At 37.1% G+C, this 23,288-nt stretch overlaps 1 protein-coding gene across 2 annotated transcripts in view; it reads right to left on the reverse strand.

Annotated features, from left to right (window-relative positions):
• ULK4 (unc-51 like kinase 4) overlaps window positions 1–23,288 on the reverse strand; it is a 685,490-nt gene that overhangs the window by 282,761 nt on the left and 379,441 nt on the right. For both annotated transcript variants that reach the window (XM_027774534.1, XM_006155390.3), the window contains one exon: window positions 6,911–7,016. In XM_027774534.1, coding sequence (XP_027630335.1) covers window positions 6,911–7,016 — 106 coding nt within the window. The remainder of the gene's footprint in view (window positions 1–6,910; window positions 7,017–23,288) is intronic.

Here is a 23,288-nt window from a genome sequence, read left to right on the forward strand (position 1 = left end):
CCATTACTGAGCAGTTCAACTTTTAGAATTTCCACTTTGTTTTTCTTTACAATTTCAATTTCTTTCTTGATTACTGTCTCTCTCTTTTTTTAATATTCTCTATTTGGCAAAATATCATTTTCACACTTTCCTTTAATTTGTTAGACTTGGCTTCCTAGAGCTCTTTGTACACATAATACATCCAACAAATGAGTTCCTCAGAAAAATGTACATTGTTTTGTTTTTTTTTTTCCTGCATATAGGTCACATTTTCCTGTTTTTGTTTCATGACATGCTTTGTAGTTTTTGGTTGTAAACTGGACATCTTAGATTAAATAATATATAACCCTGGATATCAGACCCTCCTAAAAGGGTATTTAATTATTGCTATTATACTGTCATTTGTTTCTTAATGGCTTTTTTCTTGTTCTAATTCTGTAAAGTATGAATTCTGTGTAGTTTCTGGCCACAGAAGTTTCTGCTCATTTAGCTCAGTAGCCAGCTAATGCCTGAACAACTATTTTACTTTAATATTTTTATTCAATCAAGATATAATAAAGAGGGCTGGCAGGTAATGTGGTGGTTAAAGGCACTGGACCTCTACATGGCTGACAGTGGTTCAAGTCCCAGACCTGGTGGCTTGCTTTCTCACTTTCCCTCTCTCCCTCTGTCTCTCACACTCTGTCTCTCTCTGGTCATATTTAAATGAGTGAATGAATGAATGAATGAAAGAGAGAAAGAAAGACTTTACCATTAAAAAAAAGAAAGAAATTGTAAATAACAGTGCAATAAACATGGATGTGCAGATGTCTTTCTGACTCTGTTTTCCTATCCTTTGGGTAAACACCAAGAGTGGGGTTACCAGGTCACGTGGAAGTTCTATTTGTAGGTTTTTGAGAAATCTCCACTTTTTTTTTTTTTTAACAGAGATTGGACTAATTTACATTCCCACCAACAGTGTAAGAGAGTTCCCTTTTTAGCACAGCCTTGCTACTTGTTATTTTTTATTTTTTTTTTAAATCCTAGTCGTTCTAACTGAGGTTAAATGACATCTCATTGTAGTTTTAATTTGCATTTTCCTTATGACAAGAAACTGAACATTTTTTCATATGGCTCTTGGCCATTTGTAAGTCTTCCTTAGAGAATTATCTGTTCAATTCATTCACCCATTTGTTAATTGAATTATTCATTTTATTATAGGTGAGCTGCTTGAGTTCCCTATATATTCTAAATATTAATCCCTTCTCTGAGGAATAACTTGCAGATTTTTTCCCTCATTCCAAAGGTTGTCTTTTCAATCTAGTTATAGCTTCCTTTGCTATGAGGAAACTTTTTAGCTTGCTGTAATTCTACTTGTGTATTTTATGGGCCACTACCTGTGCTTTAGGGGTTTTATTTAAGAAATCTTTGCCTATTTAATGTCTTCAAATATTCCTCTTAGTAGTTTTGTAGCTAGAAGCTTTATATTTAAATCTTTGAGTTAATTCAAGTTAGTGGTGAGAGATAGGGATCCAGTGGACAGAGTCCACTTAAATGCCTTAAGTTAATAAGTCTTCCACCTTTGCCAAAGAACATGTGTTGGGGCATGTTTTCAACATTTAGGCAGTTTACAGTTCTGTGCAAGGCCTCAACATCAACCAAAGGAGAGAGACTGGGACCCTTTTAGGTCTTTCCTGACCATGTCCAGAGTCCTATGAATTTAGAAAGCCTTCTAAATTACCCCCCAGGAATATGTCAGAGTTTTTCAAAGCGGTCCTATGGCTATTTCATTTCCTACCTCTTCCTTAAAGGTTTCTGGGCAACCTGTTGTTTACTCAATTGGTATTTCAGTCTTAGGCAGCTGCATTGTTAAAAAACTGCAAATGATTGTTAGAAATGCCTTGGGTATAGGCTTTTTTCCTCAGGTGAGTTCCAAGTCAATTCAAATAATAACAATGCCTATGAATATTTCCCACCAGGGAGGTATGAAGCACATCCAATTGTGTCAATGCTCTAAAAAAATGGTAATTTTTGAGAAGTTAAAAACCCAATTAATTAATTCTAGGGGCTGCAAGCATACTGGTTTCATAGCTATAGTGTTTATGAGTTTGCGGATTAGGTTTTTAAGGTTACCATATAGGTGAGAAATGCAGGATGGAAGTAGATTAAGCTACAACATCACACCCCCGCTGTTCTTACTGAGATTCATCAGCTTTTCTTAAGTAAATATTTCATATATTTTTGCACACCTGAGATGATTTACTATCTTATAGAATTCTGGAAGTTGCTTTTTAGATGTTTTCAACAATGTTTATTGTTTTTATAGGAGGGTGAGTTTGTGAAGGTCCTCAGCTCAACTTCCTAGAAGCCTGCGTAGACCATTTTCTTTTATAAAATTTTATAGAAAAATTTAAAAGATATTCTTTTATATTCAACCATATATTTTTATTTCTCTTATATGCTATTTCTTTCTATATATTTGAGTCTGAGTATTTCATCTGGTATCACTTTCCTTTAGCCTGAAAAATGTTACAACATTTCTTGTAAGGTGGGTCTGCTAGCAACACATTTTCTTAGCTTTCATTAATGTGAAATGTCCTATTTCAATTTCATTTTTAAGGAATATTTTCACTAAATACAAAAATTTAGGTTGACAGCTTTTATTCTGTAAGCACTTTAAAGATGTTTTTCTGGACAGCCCTGTCACTCAGTGATTAAGCACTGTGTATATAAAACTAGATCTCGCATGGCTGGTGGCAGGTCAAATCCCAGGCCCAGCATACATGCCCAAAATGAAGAAATAAGGATTGTGACATGACCATGCCCCATTGGGGGGTGCTTTCTCACTCTCTCCCTCATCTCTCTCTCTCTCTCTCTCACACAGAAGCCTGCGTAGACCATTTTCTTTTATAAAATTTTATAGAAAAATTTAAAAGATATTCTTTTATATTCAACCATATATTTTTATTTCTCTTATATGCTATTTCTTTCTATATATTTGAGTCTGAGTATTTCATCTGGTATCACTTTCCTTTAGCCTGAAAAATGTTACAACATTTCTTGTAAGGTGGGTCTGCTAGCAACACATTTTCTTAGCTTTCATTAATGTGAAATGTCCTATTTCAATTTCATTTTTAAGGAATATTTTCACTAAATACAAAAATTTAGGTTGACAGCTTTTATTCTGTAAGCACTTTAAAGATGTTTTTCTGGACAGCCCTGTCACTCAGTGATTAAGCACTGTGTATATAAAACTAGATCTCGCATGGCTGGTGGCAGGTCAAATCCCAGGCCCAGCATACATGCCCAAAATGAAGAAATAAGGATTGTGACATGACCATGCCCCATTGGGGGGTGCTTTCTCACTCTCTCCCTCATCTCTCTCTCTCTCTCTCTCACACACACACACACACACACACACACACGCAAGAACACATGTCCTCTGGCAATTTGGGGGGGTTGGTTTTCTGTCTGGTCTCCATTGTTTCTGAGAAAAATTTAGCCATCATTTTTATTACTGATCTCCCCTTTATGTAATGTATCAATTATCATAATACTTTCAAGATTTTATCTTCAGTTTTCAGGAGTTTGACTATGTGCTCAAGAGATTTTTGCTTGTTTGTTTTTTAATCTTGCTAGCGTTTTTTTCTGAGCCTTTTGAATCTGCAGACAAATATTTTTCACCAAATTAGGGAATTCTTTTGCCACTATTTTTTAAAATTATATTTCTTCCATATTCTGTCTCCTCTGTTTCTGGAATCCCAACTACGAATATATTAGAATATATTGTCCCAGACCCTGCTGATGTTCTTTTCTTTTTAAAAATATATTTTTTCCTTTTTATTCTTCAGATGAAAAATTACTATTAATTTTACAAGTTAACTATTCCTAACTTTAAAGTTTTAACATGTTTATTAGCTAGCACAAGACAGAGAAACTTTCATTTTAAATTATAATTGTTTAGTTCTAGACTTTTGTTTGTTTTGTCATTGTTGTTTGTATTTTTATAAAAATTCCATTTCTTTGCTGAGATTCTATACTTCTTCATATAGTGTGTCCATGTTATCTCTTGGACCTAGAATATATTTGTGTCTCTGTCTCTGTCACTTTCTAGTGAGTGTACATGCCATATAGCAAATTAAAATAATAATAATAATAAATTAAATTTTAAAAAAGAAGTGGTACTAGGGAGAAAATTCTCAAACCTATGGAAATAAATAATTAGGAGACTCTATTTTGTCCAACTCTATCAAAATAAACTTGAAAGTTTATGTAAAATGAGAACTTCCTAAGAAAATGTAAATTACTAAAATTGACTCTACAAGACATGGGGAAAAATGTAATTACCAGTCTAGAAAAAGAGAAAGGTACCAAAGAGCTACACTACTATCATACCTCTAAGAAACAGCTCCACCCACATGGCCCCACAGAAAATCAATCCTTCCAAATTTTTAGGGAATAGATCATGACAATGTACCTGGACGATTCCAGAAGCATAAGAAGAGAGAAAAAAAGCAAAACAAATCAAAACAAAAAACTTTCTTTTTGTTTTCTTAAATAAAAAAAATAAATTAGCCTCATCATCTGCCAGGAAATGTATTGCCCATTCAAAAACAAACAGAATTTTAAACTACTCAGACTTATGAATGCTAATGAAAAAGTCTCAAATAAAATATTAGCAAAGAATTTAAATAACACAATTAAAAATATACACTTTATCAGAATTGAGTGTTGTTTCTGAAATAAAGACTAGGGTAGGTTTAATATTAAAAACAGGATAGGTAATCTATTAAAAATAATTCATTACATGAACAGATTCAAGAAAAAAATAATTTGATTATTTCTATAGAGCCCAGAAAACATCTGACAAAATTCATTATTCTTGATTACCAAAGAAAATGAAGATAAAATTAAAAATAGATAGGTACCTTCTTATGTAAAAAATAAGATTTGGAAGGAAAATCAAGATATTCTCTATCTCATTCTCTTTTAGTCTTGTAATTAGACAAGAAGGAAAAAAGTGGCATTATAAAAACTGGGGAAAAACTATCATTATTTGTAATTATTATAATTAATAACTTGAAAATAAGGAGAATCATCTAAGAACAACTATGGACAGTAATAACAAAATTAGCTTAAGTACAAAATTTAATATACAGAAATCAGAATCTTTCAAACACATATTCTTAAAAACAAATCAAAAGATAGAAGGCAGAGAAAATCTTATTTCTGTTTGTTTATTTTGTTTTTTTTTAATTTTTTATTGCTTTGGTTGTTTTTGTTTTTGTTTTTGTTTTTTGAGGGAGATTTTTGTTATAGGACATGTGTCCTCACAGGAGACACAGAGAGAGACAGAAAGTGAGAAATCACTCCCAGGTGGGATGGCCATGCCACATTCCTTTGTTGATTGTCCTCTTGGAATTTGGGGCACACATGCACATGTGCCCAGAGTGAGCTTAAAGCCAATGGGTTCAGGAGTCAAACCACTGTTGGCTATGTGGGGGTCCAACACCTTAACCAATATGCCACCTGCTGATCCTACATTTTTTTTTTTTTAAGAGAGGTTTGTTTTGTTTTGTTTTGTTTTTGTTTTTGCTATGAGGCGCATGTGCTCGCCAAAGAGTCAGAGAGACAGAAAGTAAGAAATCGCTCTGCGGGAGAATGGCCACACCTCAATCCCTTCTCCTCCATTTTCCTCTTGGGATTTTGAGCACACATGCACACACAAGTGCTTAGCATGACTGTCAAGCTGCCAGGTCTGGGACTCAAACTGTGATCAACTACATGGGAGTCCAGCAATATAACCATTATGCCATCTGCTGGTCCCCCTTATTTCTAATAATAAGAAAAAAAGATAAAATTTCTAGGAATAGATAAACTTAACAAAAAATGTAGAAGACCTACAAAAAGAAAACTGCAAAACATCTCTGAAAAACACAAAAAAGCCTTGAATAAATAGGGACCTATAATGTGCTCTTAGATCTAAAAACTAAGTCTTCTGTGGCTTGATAGAAATAAAAACGGGCACATCTTTTACAGAAACTTGTCAATATCTATGAAAATCACAAATGTATGTATCCTGTGGTCTCACAATTCCAGTCCCAGGAATTTATTCTATAGATAGTCCAGCTCCCACATGACAGAATGCACGTATCAGGCTACTCATTACAGAAAATTAACAGCAACATACTGAAAAGAGCCTACATCCATTATTGGAGTACTAGTTAAATAAATTATGCTATTTCCATAATGTAGAAAAGGGGGACACTGCAGTATAAATAAATAAAGATCTCTGTGTACCAAAGCCCTATAACTGCTGACAATATCAATCACTCTAAATAAGCACTTACTTTTCTTACAGGAGGAAAAAACGTATTACTAACATTTAACTATAATGAACACATAGAAATAGAACAAAAAGTTCTTAGGGGGAAAAAACAATGACTTGATAGTTTTGATATTCAGTGACACTGTCCAAGTCTTATTTTGGAGACCAATTCTAATGAAAGCTTTCTTCTATTAATATAAATGTGGAACATGTACATGATTTTAAAAATTATAACAATATAGATATATGTAAGACGTAAAGCCACTCTCAATCCAACCAGTTTCACTTTTCCAAGGTGCTTTTTTTAACCAAAACTCTTTTTATTTTGATTGGCAGCAACAACTCAATACTATGTTTACACTTCATTGTTTGGTTTATAATTTTTAAGCAATACCAACTGACTTTGTACCATCAAGAGAATAAATAAATCTAGGATAACTATTCCTATCTGTCCTCCTTTCCAATTTTTGCTGGTAATATCATTATTACTTATATATTCTTAACTAACTATTTCAACTCACTGACTTTAAATAACATTTCTTGTCTCCCTGTTATGTATGATGAGAAATCTTACAAATAGGTGAAACTCAACAAAATCGGAAACTAATTCTAAGAAGCACTAACCTTGTTCATAAAGTAGCTTCATATTCGAATCTTTACAGGCAACCAGATTGTTGAGTAATGCAATCACACTTTGCATGGTGTTACCCACAACGTTCTCCTGATGTTCCTGCAATAGAGCATAATGCCCATCATAATAAGCACACGGAAATACGATTACATCATTATAAAACCAAATGAGCAACTGAGTTCTATAACTTCATTCTTTGTATGAAATGAGATGATTACCTTCCTGCACTTGAATGAGGCAGATACCTCTGTGTTAAGGCACTCCCCCACCAGTCAGTTGGGTGAGGTAGAAGAGTCAATTACTCGGACACCAACACTGTGGTATACAGTCCCCTGCCCATGAACTGTAGGCAAGTACCCATGCCCCCTTGCTGGTGGTGACAAAGGAACAACCAGAAATCAAGTATGTCAAACTAAGGAGACCATACTCGAAACTGAAAGAGTGAAAGATACAAAAGCATGAAGAACAATTGCAGATAATAAAGTCAGTATGGGAAGAGGGCGAGAAATGGGGAAGATGAAAGGAAGGGAATAAAGGAGAAAAAGAAAGTAAAATACTTAAGGGACACAAAAACGGAAAATGATCTGTTGGTGATAACAGGTAGGATAATATCTTTAACTGGAATACTATACAGCATATTCAAGCTGGGATTTCATTTTGCAAGCTATAATGATATACAGTGATTGAATGTATAAAAAATTTTAAAAAAGAAGAAAGTGAATCTGAGATTACAAAAGAAAACTATAATACTTAGAGAAATATTTCTACAGAGGCCAGTAGGTGGCATGGTGGTTAAGGTACTGGACTTTCTTTTTGGAGAGGTTTTCGCTACAAGGCGTGTGCGCTTGCTAGAAAGACAGAGACAGAGAGACAGAAAGCGAGACATCACCCCTCAGGGGAGATGGCCACACTGCAATCCCTTCTCGTCCATTCTCCTCTCAGGATCTTGGGCACGCACATACATGCACCCAGCATGAGGTTAAGCCACCAGGTCCGAGACTCAAACCGTGGTTGACTACATGGGAGTCCAGTGACATGGCCATTACATCAACTGCTGGTCCCAAGGGGTTGGACTTTAACACAGCTGACTGCGGTTCAAGTCTGGGACCTAAAAGCTTGAAAAATCACACAGGACACACAAGTATGCATGTCTGAAATTCACAGAGGAGAATGGAGGAGAAAGGATTGCAGTGTGGCCAATCTCTCCGGGGAGGTGATTTCTTACTTTCCCTTTCTCTGTCTATTTCTATGTCTCTCCAGTGAGTACACTCACCCTATGACAGAACCAAAAAATAAAAACAAAAAACAAATATTTCTACAGCTTTAGGGTTATGCTGGTACTAACATTTTCCTGTTTTAGTCTTTTACATTTATAGTTATGTTGGCTATGACTTACGGTATTACTGTTCAGTGCAATGAACTACATTTGAGACCTAAAAGGGTGGACTTTGCTTTCATTAACACTGAAGGCATTTTAGTAGTGAGTAACTTAGGTCCAATGAAGAATGTGGAAAGTGAATAAATTTATCAGTCTTAATTTCTCATTCAGAAAACGAATAAGGCCTGGCCCTGTAGCCTTGTAGTTAAGAGAGTTAAATCCCACATGACTGACTATGGCTCTAATTCCAACCTTGGAGGTTTAAAAAACACACTTGGCATGTGTGCATGGATATCCAAAGTTCCAATAGGATGAAGAAATTAAGGAGAAGGGATTGTGGCATGATCACACCCCATTCAGGGATGCTTTCTCCCTCTCCCCCCCCCACCCCTCTCTGGTCTTTCTGCCTCTCTTTGGCAAGTCAACGAATAAGGCCTGGCCCTGTAGCCTTGTAGTTAAGAGAGTTAAATCCCACATGACTGACTATGGCTCTAATTCCAACCTTGGAGGTTTAAAAAACACACTTGGCATGTGTGCATGGATATCCAAAGTTCCAATAGGATGAAGAAATTAAGGAGAAGGGATTGTGGCATGATCACACCCCATTCAGGGATGCTTTCTCCCTCTCCCCCCCCCACCCCTCTCTGTCTTTCTGCCTCTCGTTGGCAAGTCATACACACTCTGAATTTATAAAAAATTAAAAATAAAGATAATTTCTTTGTAATGTCAAAGGGTCTCAAAAATAACATTTTTATTGTTCTCATTCTTCTAAACTTTTACAAATTTAACAACTAGATTATAATTAAAATTCATATAATTTAAAAATAAAGAGGAATCCTTTAAGGACCGGTATGGGGCAGAGAGAAGCAAATGGTGCAAAATGTAAGGTTCACACAAGCACACACTGAGAGTGAGGGCTGCTAGTAGTCTCAATAGTCCCTCTCTGTCCTGGGCCTATTCCCATTAACACTCTGCTAATCACCAGTCTCAACTGAGGAAGCAACAAGGAAGTCCATTTAGAAGATTCTAGACAGACCTTTTCCTATGCAAATTCTCTCCCTGAATATATGGTTTGCTCTTGTGTTTTATAAACACAAATGATACCATGTTTGTTCATTCATTCAGCAAACAATTAACGAATAGTTATTTTCTAGGCACTGCTCTAGGTACTTGAAGGATGAAGGTGCACAAAAACAGCTTCCTGCCTTCCTTCAGAAGGTGACAAGTAGCAAAGATGTGAAGGAGGGGACACGTGGCTATTCTTTTAATACACTTCTATTGTTTTAGAATTACTGTATCTGGAGTGATTTCAAGGAAAAAGAAATGAAGATTTTCTACTGATAATTCAGTCTCCAGCCCAAAAACTCAAGTGGTAGGGAGCCTCTCTAGCCTTCTCTCTGTCTTTCTCTGCCTCTGTCTCTGTCTTCTCATTTTTTTGTAATTTTTCCTTTTTAAAAATTTTTAAGGTAAAGTATTTTCTCAGCTTTCAGTCCCACCTTTATCTTGCTAATAATCCCCTTCCTGCCTCCTACCCAGGAGAAGTAAGAGGCATGCCTTCAGAGGAAGATTTCTCCATGGCTCCTGAGAACTAGTGATTTTGCACAGCATGCTTGCATGCTGTGTGATTTTATATATTTTGCTTTTCTTAAAAACAATAATTTTGGCTGTTTTTAACTATTTTCCTTCTTTTTCTCTCTGGTTGTTTTTGTTTGTTTGTTTGTTTGTTTTGCCTTTTTTTCTCTCTCTCTCTGTTTTCTGTTCTTTTTCTTTTATCTCATTACTCTGGTCCTCAATCTCCATTCATTGTGTCCCTAGATAATCTAAGGGAACCATAGCCAAACATCCAAATACTATTAGGGTTAACATATTCTCCAACATCCAATGAATCTGCTGCACAAAGGGATAAAAACGGAAGAGCAAAGAGATTCTAGATCACCTCCTTCTACACGCTCCTGAATGCTCAGACTGAACTTCGAGAATTAGAAGGAAATAAACCATCCATCAGATGACTAGAAATCACTGCAGGGCCACAAGAAATATGGGAAAGCAAGAAAATACATTTCTTCCAAGGGAAAAGAATACTCTTCATCCACAGACAGTTCAATGAATATCATGGAAATGTCTGATAAAGAATTTAGAATATACATAATGATGAAGCTGTCAGAGATGGAAGAGAAGAGAGACAATGAAGTACAGAAGAGGCAAGAGAAAGGAGCTGCTGAATTCCAAGATGTGAGGAAATTCTTACAAGATCTGAAAGAGGAATTGCACACTTACTGCTGAGTGAAGCAAGCCATGCAATGAAGGAGAGGTATTGTATGTCCCCACTTAATATATACCAAGTGTCTGTACTCTATGACTGAAACTAATTGTCTAAAGGATATAGAAATGCAGTATATAGATGTAAATACCAGATACAGTGTGTGTGAAAGAGGAGGGCCTGAGGAAGGACCTTTAGGGGAGGGACAGGGAGGCAAAGCATTAATGGCACAAAGAGGTGTGGTATTATCTGTAGAAGATATTTTGTAGTTTTATCAACAGTACTAGGGAGAAATGTTCACCTGTTGAAATATCCATTTTGTAAGCCTAATAATAATGTGATTGACTGTATGGAAGAAAATTAAATGGAAAAAATTAAAAAAGAAAAGAAAAAGTATAGCATATATACCCTGTGGAAAACTACTCGGCCATAAAAAAACAAAACCCTGACATTTGACAGAAGGTGGATAAATATAGAAGATTTACTGCCAAGTGAAGTAAGCCAGTTTATGAATGAGAGACATTGTATGCCTCCACTTAATATATATGGACTGTTCACACTCTATGTAGGAAACTGAAAGATCAGGGTATATAGAAGCATGGAAAAAGGTTATGGATACTGGAAATAGTGTGGGAAGAAAGTGAGAGCAGGGGAAGAGTGAGAGGAAGGGAATCAAGGAGAAAAATAGAGAGGTAAGGCATTTATGGGACACAGAAATGGATGATTATCTGTTGATGATACAGTGTATGGTAACTTCAACTGGACTGGTGTGCAGTATAATCATGTGGGTAAATTCACTTTATAAGTTATAGTGATGTATAGTGATTGAACGTGTAAAATAAATTTTAAAATTAAAAAAATAAAAAGTAAAAAATAAAATCAAATGGACCTGCTAGAGATGAAGGATATAATACAGGAAGTCAAAATCTCCCTTGAAAGTATTAAAAGCAGACTAGATCATACAGAAAGTAGAATCTCAGATGTAGAAGAGAAAATTACTGGCCTATAAAAATCCACCACAAAGACTAAGAAAATTGCCCCCCAAAATGAGAATAACATACAAGAAATATTAGATACCATCAAACATCCAAACATCCAGATAATTGGTATCCCAGAAGGTGAAGAGACTCATAGGGGCATTGACAATCTATTCCATGAAATCCTGGAAGAAACCTTCCAAACCTAGAGTGGCACTCAAAGATCCAGTCCCAAGAAATACAAAAACCCCAAATAGAAGCAACCCAAGAAGATCTTCTCCAAGACACATTATAGCCAGATTGACCAAAACCACAGACAAAGACAAGATACTAAGATTGGCAAGAGAAAAAACAGCAAGTTACCTACAAAGGATATCCTATCAGGATAATAGCAGACCTCTCATCAGAAACAATGTGAGTGAAGAAAGATGGGAAAATATATTCAAAGTATTAAGGGAAAAGCAATTTCAACAAAGAATACTGTACCTGGCAAGATTACCCTTCATATGGGAAGAAAAGACAAGAACATTCTCAACATTCTCAGATAAACAAAACCTGTAAGAATTTACCAGCACCAGACCAGACCTTCAAGAAGTTCTCAAGGGAGTGCTATACCAGGAAAATTAAATACAGACACACGGAAATAAGAGTTCAAAAACTAAGAAAATGGCCAACTTAATCAAAGGAACAAGTCTGGAGTTGAATGTTATATCCCAGGATTTAATTGAGAAGATCGAACCACAACAGAAGACAGATGAGACTGAATCGGTGAAACAGCATTTTATGACTTTTGACTAAAACATTGCTGATTTTCTTCTAGGCTTTGTTTTCATTTTAAGGATTTTTGTCCTGTCTTGAACTTTCAATAAGTTCATGTACCTACTATTTGAACAGAATCCTAACCTTTTTCCTGGCTTTAACTTTTAAGCAAAGTTCCTTAGCATTTGATTTATTCAAGTTAAAACTGATTTTCTTGAAATTACCAGGGAACATACTATTGAAAATAGATTATTTACGAAATTGTGTGATCAATAAAATGTGATGGAAAAAGGAATTGAAGACAACTGTAGACACCAGAGATAGTGTGAGAAGAGGGTAGGAAAGGGCAGAGGGTCAGAAACAGGAAAATTATTGACGATAACATGTATGATTAAGCCACTATGCAGTATATTCTGGATAGGAAATTACATTTTGTATGCTGTGACGATGCTGAGGAAATGAATGTAAATTAATTTTTAAAAATGTTTCAGAAATACCAAACCAAAAAAGTTTCAGAAATAAAGAGAAACAAAAAAAGAATTACTGCATTTGTTCTCTTAAGTGAAACTGACCAACAACAGACATGCCCATCTGACTTTACTATCACATTTATGTTAGCCTTCTCTGTCCATTTTATTCCACAAGTGTTTGTTATGCCTCTAATATCTGTTTATGAGCAATCTAGTAGAACTCACTCATAAAAGCAGCGGGGCTCAAGACCAGCACATGACATAATGGTTATGACACTGAACTCCTACATGGCTGACCATAGTTTGAGTCCTAGACCTGGCAACTTGAAACATGCCAGGCATGTTGTATGTGTGTATGTGTGTGTATGTGTGTGTGCCCAAAATCCCAAGAGGAAAATGGAGGAGAAGGGATTGTGGCATGCCCATCCCTCCCTGGGGGTGACTTCTTGCTTCCTGCCTCTCCGTATCTCTAGAGAGTGCATGTGCCATATTGCAAAAATCTTTCTTAAAAAAAGAAAGAAAGAAAAGAAAGTGAGACTCAGTTCATTTTTACCAGTAAATACTAAAATGTTTCCTCTTTTTTAAAAAACTTATATGCAGATATCTACACATTGACCCAATTTTTATGATTTCTATTTTCCTATAAAGTCATCTACATTGCCTGTTTTCAAACGTATTATAATTATATATAATAAAATCACATACATTCCTACAAACCTACTCTGAACCTTTTATATCACTTTCTTTCTTTTTTTTTTTTTTTAAAGATTTTTTGCTATAAGGCATGCAATCGCCAGAGAAACAGAGAGACAGAAAGCAAGAAATCACTCCCCAGGGGGGATGGCCACACCACAATCCTTTCTCCTCCATTCTCCTCCTGGGATCTTGGGCATGCACGCAAAATGTGCCCAGCGTGAGTCTTAAGCCACCGGGTCCAGAACTCTAACTCAAAGTTTGTCTGTGTCACTGACCTTCTCAGGGAATCCTCTTTCCATTTTGATAATATAGCCACACTTTTTGCTTTGAGTTAGTCATTCGAATGTACACTTCTCTCTCCCACATATGCAGCAGGATAGCATCTCCCTGCTCACTTGTAACTAGAGATGACAATAACACTTGGTTTGGCCTATCAAACTCACCTGTACAGAAGCCTTAAAGGCTAGTGAAGGCTTCATCATCCTATCTTACCTTAGCCCCGTGGTCAATGACCTTCCCGACCACAGAGGAGGGGAATCAGAGTAAGAACCTGAGTCAGGGTGACCAGGATCCCCTGGATGGACACATGGTTTCCAAAACTTACAAAATACCCTACACAGCATCTGGCTCCAAAACAGCTCTCTCAACAGGTTTTTACGTCCCACTGATGAAAGTCCCTTGATGTCATCTGGGTTTCATCACTATATCTTTACTTGAAATGGTTTGCTTTCCAAATACTGATGCCTGAACATTTCAAACTAAAGAACCCCAGGTTTAAGAGCATATTTGTGGTGGATGTTAACGTTTGAATGTTTCGCTGACACCAGCTTAAGAAGATGAATGTGGAAGCAATGGTCTGCCACCAATTCCATCTAATTATTCTTACAGTTGGTTGGGAGGAAAGGGTGATTAATAAGCACCAAGATGACACTACACGTTATTCATGATAAAGTAACTAACGATACATGGGAAACCTACCCCTGTGAAGAAAAGTGAAGCTAATAAATCTTTTCTTTTTGGTCCCATTTGGTAAAATGACAGACACCACTCCTTGTTTAAAAGATCCGTCTGTCAGCAATATAAGCCGCCCTTACCAGAAATAAATCCGTTGTTCCTTCGATATATACATTTTTATGACGAAAAGCTGCTTTTCTATGATACCTTGGCAGTATTTTTGCTCATTCTGAAGCCAATTCTTCAGTTTTTCCTCTGTTGCTTTGGTGAGTGCCACTTGTTGATATAAACATTTCCTTTCATACAAAAGATAACTCTCCAAACCTTTGTCACCCCGGGCTCATATCCCAGTCCACTAGGTTCAAGGATTTCCAGCCTGGAGATCTCAGCCAGTACAGAATGAACGCTTCTGCCAGCCGCACTGCTCAGTCTGCAGAGGGGTGTAAAGCTAAGTCACACTCTGATTATCAAGGGCATTTAGGGGAAAATGTATAACCCCATAACCAGTCTAGGAGAAATGGTTTCTTTTTTATTCTAGACATTATTAAAAACACTTGTTTTTCATTTTCTTTGTTGTTGATTTTTCAAATCATTACTAGATCATGACCTGTGTTCAATATAAAACAGGGGCCTTATAAAAGTTATAGTACAGGTGGGATCAGCAGATGGAGTAATGGTTACATTGCTGGACTCCCACATAGTCGACTGTGGTTCAAGTCTCAGACCTGGTGGCTTGAAACTCATGCCAGGCACATATGCATGCATGCCCAAAATCCCGAGAGGAGAATGGAGGAGAAGGGATTGCAATGTTCGCATCCTCCCTTCCCTTGGGGGTGATTTCTTGCTTTTTGTCTCTCTGGCAAGCACATGCCCTATAGCAAAAATCTCTCTGAAATTTATATATTTAATGTGTGTGTGTGTGTGTGTGTGTGTGTGTGTGTAGGTATAATAAAATTGTATTTACTTGTTACTTCTCCTTATAGGAATTTATGCCTTCTACACAGTATGGGGGAGGGAGACCTTGGGATACTCAAAGTGATGGCACAGTTCTTGGAAAGGGACAGTCTCTGTTGTAGAACAGATCATAATTTCCCCAGAACAAAATGCTAAATGCCGACGAAGAACAGTTGAGAAGGTGTAAATATGAATTAAGCACACGTCTATTAATTTTTATCAAATGAAGCTATTTCATTTCTTTTGGCAATTTTAATAAGATTTGTTCTTATTGTTCAAGATCCATATTAGCCCACAGGGAATAAATTATGCATCGAAAACACCATGTTTACTTCTTAAGGACAGAGCATGAGATTACATGAAGGGAGAAAACATGAGAGTAAATATGTGGGGCTAGAGTTCTTAGCCACACCTGGAAGACAGGTGGAAAGAAAAAGGGGAAGGGTCTCACAAGTTTGGTTCAAAGACCACGGACCAGAATTGGAGGGAAGGGAGGATACTAATTAAAGACTGTGTCGTCATTAGATGCTTTTCTGACTCCCTCAAATTTATGCCTGAGTCCCAAGATTAAAGGGATAATAGAATGCTCAGTAAAATCTTGATGTCATTTTTTTTTTCAATCCCTATGACTAATTAATAGAGCAAGCAGTCCACACCACTGGTGCCCCAACACGTACAAGGAGAGCAGGGGGAGGAGAGATGAAAGCAGGCGATGACTGAACAGGGCCTTTGGAAGAGGGTCAGGGCCCAGGCACTGGGAACAGCAGCACCTGCACCTATTATTTCCGGGCAGTGACAAGCACTGCTGATAATGAACGAGGACTTACTGAGTAACTGCAGGTATCCCCAAGCACTTCACCTACATCAACTCATTTAATTGTTAGGAAAACATGGAAGGGGTTAGGGTTTGCCTCTTTTTATAGATAAGGACTGGGGTTAGCAAGGGGAAGTGCAACTTTTCAAGTTCTTCAGTTCTTCAGTCTGTGGGATGGCAGAACCCCTACTCCCAATCCCATGTAGCACCACCTTGTGACCATAGTAACCAGGTGCATGGGGGAACTTAGGATGTCAGGCCTACCTATGCCAGTCAGCACACAGCTAGTCTACAGGTAGACTCACAAGGTTATTTGGAAGGAACTGAAAAGAGTCCAGAGTAGGGGGTAGAAAGAATCCAGAAAGCACTGATTTGGGATGCTATGGTGATGCTTGTCCTTTCTCCTTTCATGCCACCTGGTGCACGACACTCTTCCCCACCACTGAGGTCTCCTGGTTTCACAAGAGCCCTAACTGCCTATCCTGATGCTATAAGACTGCCACCTGGGAAGCACAGTGTAAACACTGGACAACTACAGGAAGGAAAGAGCATGCTATCCAAAAGAATAAAAGCATTAGCATCACCGATCACGGCCACATTATTCACTCACTGAGTTCTCATTGGCTGATGGGTGTGAGAGAAGAAACAGTATTACTGATACCCTACCAAGGCAGTCCCATTGCACTTCGAAAGTACAATAAAGAATATTGAACTCCTTCATCCATAGCCAATCAATACACACAAATGATCTAATTCATGAGCCTAAAACCATAGTGTAAGGACATTTAATAAACAGGAGACTAGAAAGTTCTAATAAAACATAGCATTTGCCAGCAGAGATAATTAGAATTGAAGTCGCAAAATTCTAGTGTTTGGCAACATAGATGAAACAACGTCATTAAAACATACAGCTTTAGCAAATGAAAGGCAGGGGAGCACTGGACCCTGAAGAATCAGCCTTCTCCAAACTAACTGCTTCAGTGCTTAAAGAGGACGGCTCTGAAACACCAAGGGCACAGCAAGGAAACACTAGTAAAAAATGATCAGCCTTTCCAAAGTGCTTTCACCATAGATGGGGCATTACACTTCATTCTACAGGGTTGTCAGGAAAGTCGTGACGCACTTATGTATAGAAAAACATGTCATGGCCTTCCTGAAAACCTAATAGTATCTGAAGATATAAATGCCACTAAAGCACTTCAGATGTTAGGATTAAGAAGTTCGATAGGGGTCTGAATAGCGAAGGTAGGAAATACCATTAACAGGTGAAAGTAACGATGAACCACAGTCACTCTCATCTGCCTTTGGTATGGGTTAGAATTTAAAAGATGGCAATTAATTAAAAGGCCACAACTAAATGTAGGGATGAAACACACTAAGTGAAAAGTAGAACCATGCATTGTTGTCATGCACGTGAACATCTACAATCTGTCAGATAGGAACACATAGCACATCCCATTCAATACAAATTTATACTATGTTTCAGAAAAACAAAATTTACATTGCTCTAAAAAATACATTGGAAGTGAAAAAGATATTCCAAGTGAATGGAAATCAAGAAAAAGCTGGAGTTGCAATTCTGATATCAGACAAAATAGAGTTTCCAGAGTATTCAAGTGTAACAAATATATTTGAGGGCCAGCAGGTCTTGTGGTGGTTAAGGTGCTGCAGTCCCACGTGGCTGACTGTGGTTCAAGTCCCAGACCCAGTAACTTGAAAATCACACTGGGTTGGGACCAACAGTTAGCAGAATGGCTATGTCGCTGGACTCCCATGTAGTTGACCACAGTTCACGGCCCGGACCCAGTGGCTTAAAACTCACACCGGGCATGTGTGCATGCATGCCCAAGATCCCGAGAGGAGAATGGAGGAGAAGGGATTGCGGCATGGCCACCCCCCTGGGGAGTGATTTCTCGCTTTCTGTCTCTCTGTCTCTCTCTGTCTGTCTGGTGAGCACACGCACCCTTTAGCAAAAACCTCTCAAAAAAATTAATTAATTAATTAATTAAATTAAAAATCACACTGGGTGCATGTCTGTGCATGCCCAAAATTCTGAGAGGAGAAAGTAGGAGAGGGGATTGTGGTTTAGCTATGAGCTCTGTTGGGTGATTTCTCACTTTCTGTCTCTGTCTCTTTCTGGTGAGCCCATGTTCCCTATGGCAAAAGCATAAAAGAAAACAGAAATATATGTATATGTATGAATACACACACACGTGCACAAATATATATATATATTTGAAGAGAGAGAACACTTGTCCACATTCCTAATGAGTTTTCATAAAAAAGCATAAAAGAAAACAGAAATATATGTATATGTATGAATACACACACACGTGCACAAATATATATATTTGAAGAGAGAGAACACTAGTCCACATTACTAATGATTTTTCATAAGGTTATTCCATAGGCAGCTCAAACTCAGTGAAATCTAAACTGAGCTCATCAATCATCTCCATTTCTATTTCCTCTTTCAAAGACCCTGCCCAACCAGCCAGTCATAGACCTTGAAATCACTGGGACCACTGCCTCCCTCTTTTCTCCCTCATTCAAGTAAGCCATGAGTCCCCTGAGCGCCTCTTGTAACCCCCTCCGCTCTTCAGCCCCACTCAGCAGCATGAGATCACACAGTTGTCAACCCTGGCCAGGACTTCCACAATCTTCGTTGATCTCCTCCTTCAACAGTGGTAGAGACACTGTGTCCAACCCTGGAGCTTCAATCTGAAAGGCTATAGACCCCTCAGAAGGGAAACATTAGAGTTCACAGTAGGTGGAAGATAACCATCCTCACATCAGTTTGTGCCAACAGCCCTGGTGGGATTTAAAGCTCTTAAAGGACAGAGGGCCACAGAGTCAAAAGATAGCAGAAAGATATTGTTGCCTAAATGCTTTCAGTCCTGGGAAAAAGATATTCCAAGTGAATGGAATTCAAGAAAAGGCTGGAGTTGCAATGCTGATATCAGACAAAATAGACCTTAAGACAAAAACCGTAGGGAGAAACAAAAAAGGATACTATATAGTACTAAAAGGGCCAATTCACCAAGAGGATATAACACTTAAAAATATCTATGTACCCAACACCAGAACACCCAAATACATGACAGACAGACTGCTTAATCTAAAAGGATTAAGAGATAGACTGCAACACAAGAACCATTAGTGAACACTCCACTGTCTCCTCTGGACAGATATCTAGACAAAAAATAAGTAAAGAGATACAGGATTGGGGCCTGTAGATGGTGTGGTGGTTGAGATGCTGGACTCCCACATGGCCGACTGCAGTTCAGGTCCTGGATCCGGTGGTTTGCTTTGCTTTCTCTCTCTCTCTTTCTACACACATATACATACATATATATGATCAAATTAAAATAATAATAATGAATAAAGTTAAACAAATACATTTTTTTTAAAAAAAGAGGAGATATAGGATTTAAATGATACCATAAATCCAATTTACTTGACAGACAGCTATAGAACTTTTCACCCAACAACCACAAGATACACATTTTTCTCAGCCCCTACACAGAACATTTTCAAAGACTGAACACATATAGGGCATAAAACAACCCTTTACAAATTTGAAGGCATCGAAACCTAGCATCTTCTCTGACTATGATGGAATTAAATTTGAAATTAACTGTAGAAAAAAAAACTAAAAAATACACAAAAACATGGAAACTAAACAACCTACTTCTGAATGACTTCACAACCACTAAAGAAAGATTAAAATTAAAAGATTCACTGAAACCAATTGATAATGAGCAAACAAGTTTCTATAATCTATGGGATATAGCAAAAAGAGGTAAGTTCATAAGAGGTAAGTTCAAAGCAATTAGTGCTCACACCAGAAAGTAAAGAAAAGTAGCAATCAGACAACCGAACAACACACCTCAAGGAACTGGAAAAACAACAAAAAAGCCAGGAAAAAAGAAATAATAAAGATTCGAGCAGAAACAAATGAAACCGTGAATAAAGGAACTATACAGAAAACAAATGAAACCCAAAGTTAAGTTCATTGGGAAGATAAACAAAACTGACACACCATTAGCTAGACCAATTAAGAACAGAGAAAGGAACCAGATACATCAAATCAGCAATGAAGCAAGCGATATTACAACAGTCATAACAGAAATACAAAAGATCATCAGAGAATACTACCAGCAACTATACACCAACAAACAAGACAACCTGGATAAGATGGATAAATTTCTAGACACATATAATCTACCAAAATAGAATGAGGAAGACATAGAAAGCCTAAATAGACCAATAACAAGCAGTGAGATTGAATTAGTAATAAATACTCTCCCCTCAAAAAGAAGCCCAGGTCCTAATGGCTTCATTTCTGAATTCTACAAAACCTTTAAAGAAGAGCTAACTCCCTTCTACTCGAACTATTTCTAAAGATCCAAAATGAAAAAACCCTCCCAAAGCCTCCATCATCCTCTTTTTTTTTTTTTTTGGAGAGGTTTTTTGCTATAGGGCGCGTGCGCTCACCAGATAGACAGAGAGAGACATAGAGACAGAAAGCGAGAAATCACCCCCCAGAGGGGATGGTCACGGCGCAATCCCTTCTCCTCCATTCTCCTCTCGGGATCTTGGGCATGCACGCACACGCGCCCAGCGTGAGTTTTAAGCCACCGAGTATGGGACACGAACTGCGGTCGACTATGTGGGAGTCCAGCGACACAGCCATTACGCTAACTGCTGGTTCCCCATCATCCTCATTTTAAAAACAGACAAGGACATCACAAAAAAAGAAAACTGTAGCTCAATATCCTCATGAATACAGATGCGAAAATTCTCAATAAGATACTGACTAATCATATTCAACAACACATTAAAAAGATTATATACCATGGCCAGGTTGGCTTTATTCCAGGGACACAAAGGTGGTTCAACATACACAAAACCATAAATGTAATACATCATATTAACAGAAGGAAAGATAACATCAACGTATGATCTTAACAATCAATGCAGCAAAAGCATTTGATAAAATACAACATCCCTTCTTGATAAAACTCTCAGCTAAGTTAGTAGAGAAGGGACACTTCTCAACACAATAAAAGCCATATATGAAAAACATGTAGCTAACGTCATACTGAAGGGGAAAAGCTGAAAATATTTCCACTAAAATCTAGAACAAGTCAGTGAGGTCCATTTTTCCTACTTTTCTATGTAGTACTGGAAGTCCTATCCAGTGCAGCCAGACAAGAGAATAAAATAAAAGGCATTCAAATGGAGAAAGAAAAAGTGAAATTTTCTGTATGTAGATGACATGATTATGGAGTAGGTTGTCAGGGAAGTTAAGATGTATTTTTCTGTTTTTCTATGCAAAAATGTGTCATGGCATTCTTGACAACTTAATACGTAGAAAATCCAAAAAGAATCTGTTTAAAAAAAAAAAAAACCTCCTGGAAGTAATAAATGAATATAGTAAAGTGACAGGATATAAAATAAACATATAAAAATCTATAGCATTTCTATACACTAACAGTGAATTGACTGAGGTAGAACTGAAGAAAGCAAGTCCATTTACAATGGCCAAAAAAGAAGTAAGATCCCTAGGAATAAACTTAACCAAAGAAGTCAAAGACTTCTGCAACGAAAACCATGAAAAATGTAAAATAAAAAAATAAACTGTAAATGATACAAAAACATTGAAGGACATCCCATGTTCCTGGATTGGAAGAATTAATATAATCAAAAAGGCAATTCTACCCAAATTAGTCTACAAATTTAAAGCAATCACAATCAAATTACCAGAGACATTCTTCACAGATTTAGTAAAAACAATCATAGATTTTGTCTAGAATCATAAAAGACCAACACATTGCCAAGGAAATACTGTACAAGAGTGGAGTAGGAGGCATCTCACTCCCTAACCCCATATTAACAAGCTGTGATAATTGAAACATCTTAGTACGGGCACAAAAATAGGCAGGTAGACCAACAGAACAGAACAGAGATCCCAGAAATAAACCTAAAAACACATAGCCAACTGATTTTTGACAAAGGGCACAAGTGGGGAAAAGAAAATTTTCACAAACGATGCTGGAAAAACTAGATATTCACCTACAGAAAGATGAAAACTGGACCCCATCTCTCACCTCTAACAAAAAACAACTCAAAATGGATCAAAGATCTAACCTAAGACTTTGAACTATCAAACTACTGGTGGAAAAGACAGAAAACTCTTAGAGACATCAGAGTAGGCAAGAACTTCTTAAATAAGACCCCTAAAGCACAGGCAATAATCCCAAAAATAGACAAGTGAGATTATATCAGGTTAAAAAGTTCTGCACAGAAAAAGAAACAAAAATTAGAGTGAATTAACAACTCTCAGAATGGGAGAATATATTTGCAAAATATGCCTCAATAAGCAGAATATATAAGGAATTCAAGCAGTTAACCCAAAGAAAAATAATCAACCCAATTAAAAGATGAGCAAATGAGCTGAACAGACAACTCTCCAAGAAAGACATACAAATAGTCAAAAAAAAAAATGAAAACATGCTCAACATCCCATATCATAAGGGAGAAGCAAATCAAAACCACAATGAGATACCTACCACCTAACCCCAGGTAGAATGGCTAAGATTAAAAAAAAAAATAATGACAAGTGTGAGTGAGGCTGTGATGAACAGGAAACTGTCCTACACTGTTGGTTGGAATATAAATTAGTACAGTCACAATGGAGAACAATATGGAGGTTCCTCAAAGATCTACAAATAAAACTACCATATAATCCAGCAATTCTACACTCAGTCAGAAAAACGTTTGTGCATACATGTTTATCACAACATTACAGCATTATTCACAATTGTGAAGACACAGAATCAACCCAAATACCCACAAACAGATGAATGAATTGAAAAGGTGTGGCACATGTATACTATGGAATACTACTCATCCATTTAAAAAAAAAAACAAGACCCTGCCATATGCTAGAAAGTGGACAAGTATGAAGGACTTATTGCTAAGTGAAGAAAGCCAGACTATGAAAGAGACGTACTGTATGTCCCCACTTAATATATACTGAATGTCTATACTCCATGACAGAAACAGAAAGACTGGAAGGTATAAAAGCATGAAGAGTAACTATG

The sequence above is a fragment of the Tupaia chinensis genome, unplaced genomic scaffold (assembly GCF_000334495.1).
Source record: "Tupaia chinensis unplaced genomic scaffold, TupChi_1.0 Scaffold000451_2, whole genome shotgun sequence".
Taxonomy (NCBI): domain Eukaryota; kingdom Metazoa; phylum Chordata; class Mammalia; order Scandentia; family Tupaiidae; genus Tupaia; species Tupaia belangeri.